Below are 14,109 nucleotides of genomic sequence, written 5' to 3'. Positions count from 1 at the left end.
CAAAAAACTATCTCATATACCCCCTTCCAGACAGCACTGGAGGACATGCACTACCAAGCCAAACTAAAAAGCCAAGAAAAAGAAAAATGAACAGCTCGGAAAACCAGGGAGCCAGTCCCAGAAAGGGACAGGGGATCTCTGCACTTGAAAAGCCATCTCGGAACGAGTGCAGCACAGGACAAACGAGGAACCAACGCAGGAGAGACGAGGGGAACGATGGAAGGGACAGCGCCAAGGAAAACCAGACCGTGACTACCCAATGCGTGTCTGGTACGGAGCTTCATAATGTGGCCACAATATCTGGGCACAAATTAGTGACAGCTACAAAGAAAAGCTAATAAAAAGCAAGGCAATTATCAACTCCAGAGAAAGCAGAAGTTTATGTAAGTGTAGTTCTCAACTGCAAAGCTGCTGTCATAGGTACGCAGTCATAGTATTATCAACACCAAATGCTGACTGAACCATAGCTAAAAGGATGGTTTTCGACCATTCTAATCAGGATGATGTGGGGCTGGGTGCAGTGGCTCACGCCTGTAATCCTAACACTTTGGGAGTCCGAGGTGGGCAGATCACTTGAGGTCAAGAGTTCAAGACCAGCCTGGCCAACATGGCGAAATCCCATCTCTAACTAAAAATACAAAAAAATTAGCCAGGCGTGGTGGCTACTCAGGAGCCTGAGAGGCAGGAGAATCTCTTGAACCCAGGAGGCAGAGGCTACAGTGAGCGAAATCATGCCACTGCACTCCAGCCTGGGTGGCAGAGCGAGACTCCATCCTAAAAAATATATCAAAATAAAAATAAAAAGGATGACGTGAGAGAAAGGAAGAGAGTTTGGAAGTATACGTGAGAGAGATGGGTGAGAGAGAGGAAGAGGTAATTATGTAAAAGAGTTAAAATTTCAATTTAATAGATGTGATCTAAAGCCAAAAAAGAAAAGAAAGAAATTAGCAATATAAACCTGTGACTCAAGACACATGAAGGTAGATGCTGGAAAAATAATTTTACAAGTTTACAATAGTTACCTGACCAAGTGTAATCAGCGGGGTCAGGGCTGGGCTTGGTTTTGGTTGGAGGCTCTATAGAAATGTTTGACTTTTTAAACCTATTACCATAAAATTATCTTGTAATAAAAATACAAGTGAAACTAGTTTTTAAAAACAACAGAAACCAAAACAAACCACAGGACTGAATCTTTGAGACTCAGGACAAGAGGGATGCGAAGATGTGGACTCAGTGGCTGAGTCACTGGGGTGCTGCCCTCCCAGCCGAGAAGGCAGAGGGGGCCCCAGAGAGCAAGAGAGGGAGCTGCTTCAGGCCTCTGTCCCACACGCTCTCTCAGCTCAAGTCCTGCATGTCGTAGTGACGGAAGCCTCTTCCGCAAGCCCATATTTCCTTTGTGAGTGTGTCCTGGGGCCCTTCAGGGGTCAGCACGGCACAGAGAAGACCAGAGTTGAGAAAGAATGTGGAGACAGAGGGCCCCAGGCCCCACACGAGACATTTCAGGGTGGTAGGGACAGAGGACCCCAGGGCCCACGTGAGCCCCAGGGAGCACAGGTTTAGGGAGGGGGTCTCGGGCGGTAGAGACAGAGGATCCTGGACCCCATGTGAGCCCCAGGGAGCACAGGCATTTCAGGGAGGGGGTCTCGGATGGGGAGAAGTTAGTCAATATCAAATAAGTATCAAAAGACACAGTGGCTTCAGCTGACAGCAGACCATCACAACTGTAACAGTGAGAGCTGGGATCCACTGGGTGCTGGGGCTGGAAGATGGTGACGTGGCCAAATCAGTCTGAGCTGCGGCAGCTCAAAGTAGGGAATCGCTACCTACATGGCTTCTTGGGATGGCCTGGACTTGGGAGCTCTGAAAGTAGTATTTTAACAATTAAACGTGGTTTCCATAAAGTGTATCAGAAGCCGGTTACCTGTGCACGTAATGAAGCTGATGGATGGAGTCAATCGCCAGCACCATTTCACCAATGTAGAACCTCGCCATATCTTCTGGAAGCTTGTCTTCAAATTTGCTGAGCAGGGTCAGTAAATCACCACCCACATAGTAATCCATGACTAAGTACTACAAATTGGAAAGAGAAGGGGAGAGAATACCACATTTAGTCACCACTAAACCTGACAATTACAGGCCAGCCTTCCACGGCGAGGTTCTCAGGCTCCAGGTCTGGCTCGTGGCATCTCAGCTGCTCTTCTGTCACCCAAGACCCTCCTTCTGGAATGCACACCCCGATGCGTCCACGCCGCCGCCATCTTCAGGGATGCATATGGCAGAGAGCGGACTTCAGTAAGTGATGTATTTAATCAATGGGAGGAATGATGAAAGGGCTTGATGTTGGAGAGGGCACTCTAAAAGCTAGTGACCCAAAGCAGAAGCACAGTTAATAGCCCATCAATCCTATGGGTTTAAAAATAATCCTCCAGGACCTCATGTTATGTGAGGACGACACCGACCAGAGAAGGGAGGCGAAGTATCTAACATCACACGTGGTATCAGCAGTTCTTACTGGAAAGATTATATCATAAAAGAGCCGAAAGATCATTACTTATAGGTTCACTCCAACAGAAACCTCAGAAAAGCTCCTGCTTAAGTAGAAATTGGAGTAATGGAAGAAAAACCATCTGCTAGCAGGGCTGAGCCCGTCACCTCCCTGTGAGTCCCCTCGCCACCGGGCCAGCCGTGCTGGGAGTGGGTGACCCCAAGGTGAGCCTGCATGGAGCTCTGCCGGAGGAAAGCCTGTCTCTTGCAGCACTCAGAAAGCTCAGACCACAAAGCCCACAGTCTGTGGAGGCCCCAGTGGGGAGATCTCACAGGTCAGAGAGGCCCAGGACGGGCAAGACCATCACAGCCAGAGTCAGGGTGGCAGCCAACACCTCCATCTCTGGGGCCGCTGTGCCTCAGGGACTGCTGGGGAAGCACGCGGCCTGAGCCTCACAGGAGCTGCCTTCCTTGGGGCAAATTTCCTGTGAAGAGATGGATGCTCTGGTCTGGACAGCTAGCTTTTAACCAACCCACACAGGGAGGAAACGCCCTGTTTATCAGCTGGGATGGTGACCCTGTAGTATTTATTGAGAACCTAATCATATCAGCTGCTGTCACCATGAAGGCCTACGCTCGGGCCCAGGCTGTGAGACGCAGGCCAGTGCTGTCCTGTTCACGCTCCCACCTGCCCTCGCCTCTGGCACCAAAGACCCCATCGACACGGGAGGCTTGGGGATGGGTTCAGGGTCGCCCAGCAAGCAAGGACAGAGCAAAGACCTGGGCCCAACAGTCAGACTCCACGCCCATCGCATCCAACCAGACTGCGGTGTCTCCAAAGGAAAGGAAGCGCCACACCAGTGGGCTTGTCTGAGGAAGGGAGGGGCCCAGCCAATCAGAGGAAATGACAGAAGCCTTCATTTTAGGTCCCTGTTCGCAACAGAATCTTTACCAGCAAACTCTCATCCCTTCCAAGCCTCTCCACAGCTGTCCCGCCCTGTGGAGCCTTCCTCAAGTCTTTCTGCCGCCGCCGAGGGCAGCCTCAGCCTCCCTGCCCTGGCTCAGGCACTGCCCATCCTTCCCCACCGAGTTTTTCCGTTTGTTCATTCGCTCGTGCACCCTCACCATGGCCATGTTGGCCCCTCTGGCAACAGGGGCGCTGGCATGCACGAGACAGCAAGGTCCTTGGCTCAGCAGAGCTCGCACTGGGGGCGGGAGGGACTGTGGCCAGCACGGAGAGCAGGCAGTGGTGAATGCCAGCTGACCGCAGGCCGCCTGGTGAGGTGGCCAGGCCAGAGGCTGCCAAGCAGAGGCCTGAGGGGAGCCGGGGTCGTCTCCAGATGAAAGGGTGCGTGCAAAGCAGCTAGGAGGAAAGTGGCAGCAGCACCCTGGAGCCTGCCAAATGGGGAGGGCCGGCCACAGTGGGGGCTGCAGCCCCACACTCAGAGCAGTGAGTGGGTGATGTTCCCCAACTACGTTCAGAAGCCCAGGCACGCAGGTGCCGCTGTGTGCGGAGGGCAATGGAGAGGGGGTGTGGACGCACACTGCACACATTCCAGAGGGAGAGGCCCTGGCAGCTGACGGACACACACGGGGCCAGGGGAGATGCAGTGAACGAACGGCCAGGCCCTCGGGCCCCTAAAGAAGGCCGTGGGGTTGAGTCAAGCCCTTACTAGCTGAGCCCCAGCCATGTCCACGTCTGCCGAGAACTCTAAGAGCAGGAGCATCCTACAGCAGCACTGGGTCTGATCAGCGGTCTCCTGGAACATGGTCTGTGAGGAATGCTAACGCGGGAGCTCGTGAGGCAGACGGCGGTGGCCCACTCCAGAAACAGAACCAGACCTAGTCTGTCCTGTCACAGAACGTGGGGTGCTGAGATAAGCCAGTAAGTTTTAGTTAGCAGTCAAACAGGTTTAATTTTGATAAAACTCCGTGAGATAGCTCCAATAGAAACTGCAGCAGAACCCGCTCTGTGGGTGGTCAGAGGAACCCACGTTTCCACGTCACCATGAGAGGCACCTGACAGCAGCCTGCACTCGGGCCAGCCTCACAACCATAGGAAGAGGAACTGGCCTAACCCTCAACACCCCCGCTCAAGGTGGCAGGTGTGCACCGCAGAGGCCGGCCCCGCAGTCACGGGCCAGAAAGCTTCCCAGGCCTCGCCTTCATTCTCTCATCGTTAATTTTCATGGTACTTCTACCTGGGCAACTCCAAAACCTCAAGAACATTGAATCTTCACAGGGGCTCCTAATTGACGTGTCTTAACTTAGAATAAACGTGGCAACACCTAACGTTTCAGATGGCAGCACGCTATGCTAATTTCGAAAAAAATATTAGAAACAAAACAAGAAGCATCACCTTCCTTTGTGCAGATCCCAGTTGCCTGTACTCCTTGGAAACTTCACTCAGTTCTTATCAAAAGCAGAAATGAACTGGAGATAGTCCACCGGGGTCCCGGGAGCAGGGACACTGAGCAGGAAGCAGGGGAGTTTATGTGGAGGTGGCCCCAGAGCAGGGGACCCGGAACCTGCTCGCCAGGCTGGGGCTGGCTCTCGGCCACAGGTGCTGTTATCCATGTGGTCACTCTGGGCAAGTGACTTCGCCTCTCTCTGCCCGAGACACCCCTTATGAAACAGAGGAATCACTGGGTCGTTGGGAAGACTGACGGGGACCCCTGTGGGTCTGAAATGTCCTAAGTGCTCAACAAACACCAGCTGCCCCCTCTGCTGGGCAAACACATATATGTAAAGTCTACATAATCAGTACACCTTTTTCCCTAATCCTGGCTGTTCAAATCTCAGGGCTTTCTCTGATGCTTCAAGGGTTCCTTTAGGGTGAATGTAAGGATCCCACACTACTCCATCTGCTGTGAACCCATGGAGTGCACAACCCAGGAGCTTCAGGTGGACACGCGTTGGCTGCCATGGAAAAGGAAGCCTCGGGTCCCTGCTCTGAGGCTCGGTGACCACAGCGACCACGCCCCTCTCGCCACCGCTGCAGAAACGGTGCCATTGGGAATGAGCTGGGCTCAGACCTGCTTCTCTGAAGTCTGCACACGTTACGTCCACCCAGAGCTCCAGCAGTGGACGCTTTTAGGTTCAGGCAAACCTGGAGAGTCACTCTAGGAATAAAAAGTCCTGAACAAGGCGGTCTGCGGGTCACTCAGCGGCCGAGACCAAGGGCTGGTTTCCCCTTCACCGCTAAGTCAGCTGCCTTAGAGTGCTGTGGAGGCGAACACGCTTGACGATGCACATGCATGTGCGTCACGAGGCTGTTCCGTCCATCCTGAAAGCAAGCCCTGTTTAAATCAGAAAAATACACAGGCAGCGTGGAGACTAAGAGTCACCTAAAACCTGTCAAAAGGGCCTGGGGTACCTCCCCCACCGTGGGAGGACAGGAGGACTGCAGGCCCGCGAGACGCACTCCCGGACTCAGCCCTAGATGAGATGGAGGCAAAAACATCCACGTGGCCGAATCCCCACTGCGGTTCCTTATTCTCAATAATCCAAGATTGAAAGTGTTTCAAACTCCCAGCTGATTTAAATGTAATAAACCCAGCGAACAAACTAATCAGCTTCTCTAGTGATTAGAAAAGAAGTCTTTACTTTCACACGTTTACTTTAAAGAAGTTCTACCTGACAATTACTGCATGAAAACAAGCCCCTCCATTTTATCGAGTCCAATACACATTTTTAAAATGTCAGTTCCACGTTGTCTTACTGAATTTTTAGTGACAGCTCAAAGGAATAAAGCCAGAGCGAAAGCGCTGACCGAGTCTCTGGCCGTGCAACCTACCAGGTGGTTCTCGTCCTGAAAGGCATAGTGCAGCGCAGTGATCCACTGGCAGTCGCCGTTCACCAGTACATCACGCTCCTCTCGGAAGCACGCGGTCTGCAAAGCAATGAGGCATCAGTCTGTGTTCACCGGGAAGTAGGCCGGAGAGGGTACTGCCGGTCTCGGGGTCCCTGCTGGGACAGTGGCTCCAGCCACGGTGTCCCTGCCTTCCAGGCTCCTCCTCGTGCACCACCCCGAGGCTGCTGAGGCTGAGCCATCCCTCATCCCTTCCTCTCCCAAGCCCCGTGCAGGTGCCAAGGGTTGCTGAGGACGCAGTTGCGCCCTGCTATCCCACAGGCACCATTTCTGTGGCCGACACTTAGATTCACCCCACCCTCATGTGGATTCCTGACTGGGCTCCTCCCACCTGGCACCTCCTGACTTCTCTACCAGATCAATCTCTGCCAAGTATCGATGGCATGGGCAGCCCCACTCGTCTGCCCTCTCCGTCCTATACCCACTGTTGAGCTGCTGTGCAGCTGGCAGGAGAGGAGCACACGTTTGCTGAAATCACAGTATAGTGATGACACAACCGTCACGGACTCCACTAGGGAGGCCTACAGCCAGCAGCACAGGGCAAGAGGCTGCCCTCTACCCTGCTACAGCTTCCAAAAGAGTTTTAATGCCCAGGTGGCATCTCTGTTTAAAAGTCACCAGGCCTGGCCGAGCATGGTGGCTCACACCTGTAAATCTAGCACTTTGGGAGGCCAAGGTGGGAGGATCACCTGAGGTCAGCAGTTCAAGACCAGCCTGGCCAACATGATGAAACCCCGTCTCTACTAAAAACTAGAAAAACTAGCCAGGTGTGGTGGCAGGTGCCTGTAATCCCAGCTACATGGGAGGCTGAGGCAGGAGAACTGCTTGAACCCAGGAAGTGGAGGTTGCGGTGAGCCAAAATTGCATCACCGTACTCCAGCCTGGATGACAGAGCAAGACTCCATCTCAAAAAAAAAAAAAAAAAAAAAAAAAAAATGGCTGGCCACAGTGGCTCACGCCTGTGGTCCCAGCACTTTGGGAGGCCGAGGCGGGCGGATCACAAGGTCAGAAGATCAAGACCATCCTGGCTAACACCGTGAAACCCTGTCTCTACTAAAAATACAAAAAAATCAGCTGGGCATAGTGGCGGGTGCCTGTAGTCCCAGCTACTCGGGAGGCTGAGGCAGGAAAACGGCATGAACCCGGGAGGTGGAGCTTGCAGTGAGCCGAGATCATGCCACTGCACTCCAACCTGGGTGACAAAGTGAGACTCTGTCTCAAAAAAAAAAAAAAAAAGTCAACAAGCCTTTGGCATAATTTTAACATGATTTTCCTCTTTATTGAGCATAGAACAAGATTTAAACTGTCTTACATTTGAACTTGTCAAGCTTAACAAAAATATAGGTACATTATGGAGAGCTTGCTATGTGAGGCACGAGGGCACGGTTCTGACCGGCTCTCAGCTGAGTCTCACAGTGACCTCTGAAACTTGTTTCTTCTATAAGGTTTTCTTTTCCAAACTTTAAAAAGTTTTCCTTTCAGGCTGGCCATGGTGGCTCACGCTGTAATCCCAGCACCTTGGTAGGCCAAGGCGGGAGGATCACTTGAGCCCAGGAGTTTAAGACCAGCCTGGACAACATAGTGAGACTCCGTCTCTACAAAAGAATCTTAAAAATTAGCCGGGTGTGGTGACACCCGTCTGCAGTCCCAGCTACTCAAGAGGCTGAGGTGGGAGGATCAATATTCCCAGCCGAGATCATGCCACTGTACTCCAGCCTGTACAACTGAGTAACAGAGTGAGACCCTGTCTCTAAAACAACAACAACAAAGTTTTTCTTTTAAAATGAAATGGTTGGCTGCATACAGTGGCTCACACGTGTAATCCCAGCACTTTGGGAGGCTGAGACGGGAGGATCACAAGGTCAGGAGTTTGAGACCAGCTTGGCCAACATGGTGAAACCCCGTCTCTACTAAAAATACAAAAATTAGCTAGGCGTGGTGGCAGGTGCCTGTAATCCCAGCTACTTGGGAGGCTGAGGCAGAGAATCGTTTGAAGCCAGGAGACGGAGGTTGCAGTAAGCCACGATCCCGCCATTGCACTCCAGTCTGGGTGATAGGGAGAGACTCCATCTCAAAAAAAAAAAAAAAAAAAGAAGAGATGGTTGTTGCAGCTGTGTCCCAGTTCTACTAATGACAACATGACAAGGGGTCAGCATTCAGCTTGCTAATGTCCAGACATGCAGAGACCAGCAATTCTGGGATCATCACGACCCCTCTGCCAACGGCCACCTCAGCCACAAGGGCCTGGTGAAGGGACAACTACAAGAAAACCTGAGCCCCAGTGCGCCTGACCTCCTGTCTTCCAGAATGAGCCCCCAAAAAGAAATGGTGATGGAGTGCTGAGTGCCAGGTGAGGTGAGACCGTGGGTTCAGGAGGCCGGGGCTGCCCTGAGTATCTGCTGCACCTGCGCCAACGCCTCCAGGAGACGCTCCCTGAAGCTCTGCCTGGCAGCTGCCCAGAGCATTTAGGAAAAACCCATTCTTAAACTGGGGACTGCCTGCAGGGTGACCTGCTGACAGGAAACTTATGTATTATTATCCAGCAGTTTTGTCTAAGGAGCAGAGAGAGAAACTTTTAGTATTTTTTAACCAAGTAAGATGAAATAAAGACCTTGCCGGCTGGAAAAATTATAAACTTACACTGCTTAGCAACTCTTCTACTGACCAACCTCTTGTTTAATTCACGCTTTTAAGAAAATTTTTTATAAATCAGTATTATAAAATTTAATGTTTAAAATTATGATATAAAAATAAAAAGATAAATTATTTGCAACTAGCACCATATTTATTTTTATATCTCTTACACATACCCTAGGATAATCATCGCGACTGGCAAACATTCTTGAGCTTTTCTGAGCATGCCAGTTAAACTGGATCTGTGTCGCCGATTCAAATTAAATCAGCAGTATTTACTTTTAAGATGTACTCACCCACCACGATATTTGGGTAAATACCAAACACCTGATACCTCTCCACACTTTCACGCAACAGTAGCTACTTTTTCCCCCTAAAAATGTGCTCCAACAATATTGCGGTGTTTGCCACTGTTTGGGGTGGGGAAAGGGCTGCTGGGGCCGAGGGCAGGCCCAGCAGAAGCACACAGTGAGATGACTGAGTGAGGATGGAGGGAAAGAGAGCAAAGGCTTCTCCCAAAGAAGGAAGGGAGACCGTGTGCATCCCAGAAGCTGGGAGATGCAGGGGCCGAAGCAGTCACAGGCCACCGATATTTTGAGACCAAGGTGACTAAAAATGGTGCTAACTCTGTCAACGAACATGCGTTCAGTGAGCAACAAATGGGTGTGAGACCTCGTGCTGGGTGCCATAGCAGGGAAAGGGGAAATGGGTCCAGAGCAGAGGAGGGAAAAGCCAGAATGACTGCGTCACAAGGAACCGATAACACCCACCAAGGTAATAAAACCCAGGGCCCTGGAGAGATCTGGCCCGAATCGATGGCTGTACTGGTGTCGGCCCAAGGTGGCAACCATCATGGGCAGCACAGGCACAAATTCCAGGACCAAAGAGGAAAGCGTCACCTCAAATTACTAGAAGGGTGAGAGGAGTAAGAGGAGAGGGTCTAGAAACCCAAGAAGGACTTCCCAGAAATGAAGGTGGCCGCGTCGAGAGGCGTCCAACTCCAGAAGGAAGCGCTGACTGCAGGGCTGAGCAGCCTAGAGCCACCGCAGCGCTGCCAGGCACAGGCCTTGCTCAGGGCGGGTCAGAGACACACGGGGCCACGGCAAACCATTGTGATGAATGGCAGCCTGCAAGGAGGGGACTACCGAGTGCCTTCTGGCAGAGGCGGGAGTCACTGGAGAGGATGGAGCATGATGGACGGAGCAGATCTGAAGCAAGAAGCAGCAGGTCAACTGGCCAGGAAGGGCCTGGGCTCTGTCTGAGTGCAGGGGAGGGAAGACAGAGGGCGGGTGAGGACAGAAACTCAAGGCCAGAGAGGAAAAGCGTGGGCTCCTCAGCAGGCCTGGCCTGCCTTGGACGGGCAGGAGGGAGACCGGGGCAGAGCATGCGGCTGTAGAGATGGGGTCAGGAGCATGGAATGGCCAACAAGAAGACTGACATTGAACTAAGAACAAGGAGCTGATCAAAGCCTGCTGAGCACTGGTCCACTTTCATTTATAATCGTGAGGCTCCTCTAGGTGGGAATCTGAAGACCCATTCTGTACGTGAGCAGGGTCCAAACGTGTTCATTCCTTTTGCATATGGAGCAAAACTGCAATCAATGCTAAAACTCTCCTGACGCTTTTTGCCTTTAGAGTAAACAGAACCCGCCAACATTCTCCAGGGTGCACTCTCAGGAACAGTGTCCAGCAAGCGAGTGGTCGCTGAGGCAGGGAGCAGCAGGCGCCAGGGAGGAGACTGAGACCTCAAGAGAGTGCTCGCTCTGTCCGGGGGAAGGGAGGCCCAGGGCTGTGGGGTGACTGCAGCTTTTCCCCAGCTGGCTTCACAGTCACCTTCTGCTCACCCCAAACCCCATTTGTATGGCTTTTCAAGCTCCATACTTACCTCTGCTCTTTTCAGCATCTCCCACTTGTTGAGGATTTTCATTGCATAAATTCGTTCAGTATTCTTCATTTTGACAACAGCAACCTGCAATGCAAATGTGAGTTGAACAAAGATGCAGTTCCTGGAACAAAAGGCTAGCACGCTGGAACCAAACTGTAGTGAAATCTTAACAGCCTAGGAGCCTGTGAAACCAGCAGTGACCGAAAGCCAAGTTTTCCACGTAAATGAAGATTTGCCCTTTTATGCATTGAAACCTGACCCCACCGCAACGTGAAAGGCCCCACCTGAGCATTCAAAAGCTTCACTGTGAGTGGCGGCACGTGGCGGCTCACTGCCCTTTACTTTGGGTTACGTCTGCAGATTTCCATTTAAAACAAAGGCAGAAAAAAAGTTCCAATGTTTGATAGCAGAGCAGGGTAACTGTAGTTAACGACAAATGTATTGTGCATTTTAAATTAGCTAAGTGATGCTGGGTGCAGTGGCTCATGCCTGTAATCCCAGCACTTTGGGAGGCTGAGACGGGAGGATCACTTGAGGCCAGGAGTTTGAGACCAGCCTGGCCAACATGGTGAAATCCCATCTCTACTAAAAATACAAAAAAATAAGCCAGGTGTGGTGGCGTGCTTCTATAATCCCAGCTACTCAGGAGGCTGAGGCAGGAGAACTGCTTGAACCTGGGGAGGCAGAGATTGCAGTGAGCCGAAATCATGCCACTGCACTCCAGCCTGGGTGACAGAGCAAGACTCTGTCTCAAAAAAAAAAAAAAAAAAAAAATTTCAGCTGGGCATGGTGACTCACACCCGTAATCCCAGCACTTTGGGAAGCCAAGGCGGGCGGATCACTTGAGGTCAGGAGTTTGAGACCAACCTGGTCAACATGGTGAAACCCCGCCTCCACTAAAAATACAAAAACTACCCCAGCATGGTAGCACGCACCTGTAGTCCCATCTACTCAGGAGACTGAGGCAGGAAAATTACTTGAACCTGGGAGGCAGAGGTTGCAGTGAGCCGAGACCGCGCCACTGCACTCCAGCCTGGGCAACAAAGTGAGACTCTGTCTCAAAAATAAAAAAAAAACTTAAAAAAAAAGTTTTAACCCTCCCCTGCTAAAAAACCCACCTTTTAAAAACTCAAGATTACCTCCCAAGCTTGTCTGTTTTCAACAGCCCCACCTGCCTGCTCTACCGCCCCCTCCCTCTGCCCTGCCTTCTATCTGTGGCTCCCACCACCCCGCCACTGAAACGGTGCCTTCTATCTGTGTCCCCCACCCCCACCCTGCCTCTTCTACACGTGGCTCCCCCCCACCTGCCTAGCATGTGCCAGTTCCTGCATCAAGAACCTTTTCTTCACAGAGGCAGGGACTGGCCACGTGGGCTCCAGAGTTTAACTCTTGCAAATTCACTTCTTTGTGGCTCAGGTTCCACCACTACAAGAGGTTAATGGCAGGACTGGCCTCCTGAGACAGCTATGAGGACCCATGAGCCCTGACATTTAATGTGCCCAGCACAGTGTGGGGCACAATCAGCACTCAGCGCGTGGCCACCAGCCACATTCTTTAAAGCACAACTCAAGTGCCACCTCCTTCAGGAAGTCCTCTTGGACTTTTCAGTCTCTATCAAATCTTGAATAAGCTCTGCCATCACTACCAACACCCGTCAAGATGTCTGCACCACTGTCTGGCACATTCCACCCTACATAAGTCACTCACGCACGGGCCCAAGTCTCCAACTCAGCACTTCCTGTAAGCTACTCACTGGCAGTGACAGCGGCTTCCATACCTTCTGGCTGCCAATGGCAAGCAGCCAGCATGTCCCCGTGCCCGCGGCAGCCATGGCCTGAAGAGGTCTTAAATGGCATCATCATCTACCTCCCTGTTTCTAACATCGAATACCATACAGTCACACCGTAGAGTCACCGTGAGAGCTGCCATTCACCGGGCACATTCTGTGTGCCAGAGACGGTGCTGAGCTGTGCATCCTCACCCCCCCTTCAGCCTCACAGCGACCCCAGCTACGGGGGATTTCTCAATCCATCTTGCACAGATATGGACTCTGAGGCTCCAAGGGAACGAGACCAAGGAGGGAATCCAAGAAGCAAAGGCCGCGTGGGAAGGACAGGCTCCTTCAATCAGGAGGAGCTCAAAAAGCGATCAATGTTATCTTCTTTGAAACTCACACAAAACTGAGTTTTGCGTTAAGTTCTTTGGCAAAAAAGAGTACTAAAAATAACTGTAAACCATTCTGTTAAAACAATTTTCTCTCTCACTCCTTCATTCCCTTGGTCGTCTCTCTGCCCTGGTGTGCCTCTCCCTCCCTCCTAACTGCATTCTGGAAAGTCTAGCCATGGCTGAACGGCTCTGTGTGGCCTGGGCCCTGCTCACCTCCAAAGCCCCCACGCCTGGCACAACTCAATGCTTGGTAGCAGGCGGACAGGGAATCACTTAATGCAACCTGTTTTTATTTTAAAAGGCTTTCTCAACCAGGTACAGTGGCTCATGCCTATAATCCCAGCACTCTCAAAGGTGGAGGCAGGACAATCACTTGAGCCCAGGAGTTTGAGACTAGCCTGGATAACATAGCAAGATCCCTGTCTCTACTAAAAAGAAAAAAGAAAACATAACTAGCCAGGTATGGTGGCGCATGCCTGTGGTCCCAGCTACTTGGGAGGCTGTGGCGGGAGGGTTGCTTGAGCCCAGGAGTTCACGATCAGTCTGGGCAACACAGTGACATCCCATTTCTACAAATAATAAATTAGCCGAGCGTGGTGGCACATGCCTGTAGTCACAACTACTCAGGAGGCTGAGGAAGAAGGATCACCTGAGCCTGGGTGGCGGGGGCTGCAGTGAGCTGTGATCATGCCAGCACACTCCAGCCTGGGCAACAGAACAAGACCCTGTCTCAAACAAAACAAACAAACTCTCTGTCCCATCCTGGCCTGTGGTAAATTGACTTTGGCTGGTGAGGCCTGGATCCAGGGTCTGTACTGAGATAAACTGGGAGCTCCAGTCACGCTGGGACGAGCCTTGGAGGGGCTGCTCTCCTCCCCTATCCCTCTGGTGAGACTCATTCATGGGGATGGTGCTGCAAGAGGGGGGCTATTTCCCTAAAGTACTGATTTGCCTTCTTTCACGTCTGCACACTGGAAAATGCATGCCCCGCACAGCAAAGGCCATCTAGCTTTGTAGTCATGTCCAGTAGGTTTGCTGTGGGCAGAGCACACCTGCTGCTGGGATGTGAC

At 51.7% G+C, this 14,109-nt stretch overlaps 1 protein-coding gene across 3 annotated transcripts in view; it reads right to left on the bottom strand.

The window, feature by feature from the left end:
- The window catches only part of CDC42BPB (CDC42 binding protein kinase beta), a 123,672-nt gene that overhangs the window by 66,213 nt on the left and 43,350 nt on the right, over positions 1-14,109 (bottom strand). For all 3 annotated transcript variants that reach the window (XR_008659320.2, XM_055288085.2, XM_055288086.2), the window contains exons 3-5: positions 10,874-10,957; positions 6,281-6,376; positions 1,922-2,070 (exon numbers count right to left, since the gene is read on the bottom strand). Coding sequence is in view for 2 of the 3 variants with exons in the window: in XM_055288085.2 (XP_055144060.1) it covers positions 1,922-2,070; positions 6,281-6,376; positions 10,874-10,957 (329 nt within the window). In the remaining variant the exon portion in view is untranslated. The remainder of the gene's footprint in view (positions 1-1,921; positions 2,071-6,280; positions 6,377-10,873; positions 10,958-14,109) is intronic.

The sequence above is a fragment of the Symphalangus syndactylus genome, chromosome 8 (genome assembly GCF_028878055.3).
Source record: "Symphalangus syndactylus isolate Jambi chromosome 8, NHGRI_mSymSyn1-v2.1_pri, whole genome shotgun sequence".
In the NCBI taxonomy this organism is placed as follows: Eukaryota; Metazoa; Chordata; class Mammalia; order Primates; family Hylobatidae; genus Symphalangus; species Symphalangus syndactylus.
The sequence above is the reverse complement of the archived record's forward strand: the minus strand, read 5'-3'. Positions and strand labels throughout refer to the sequence as shown.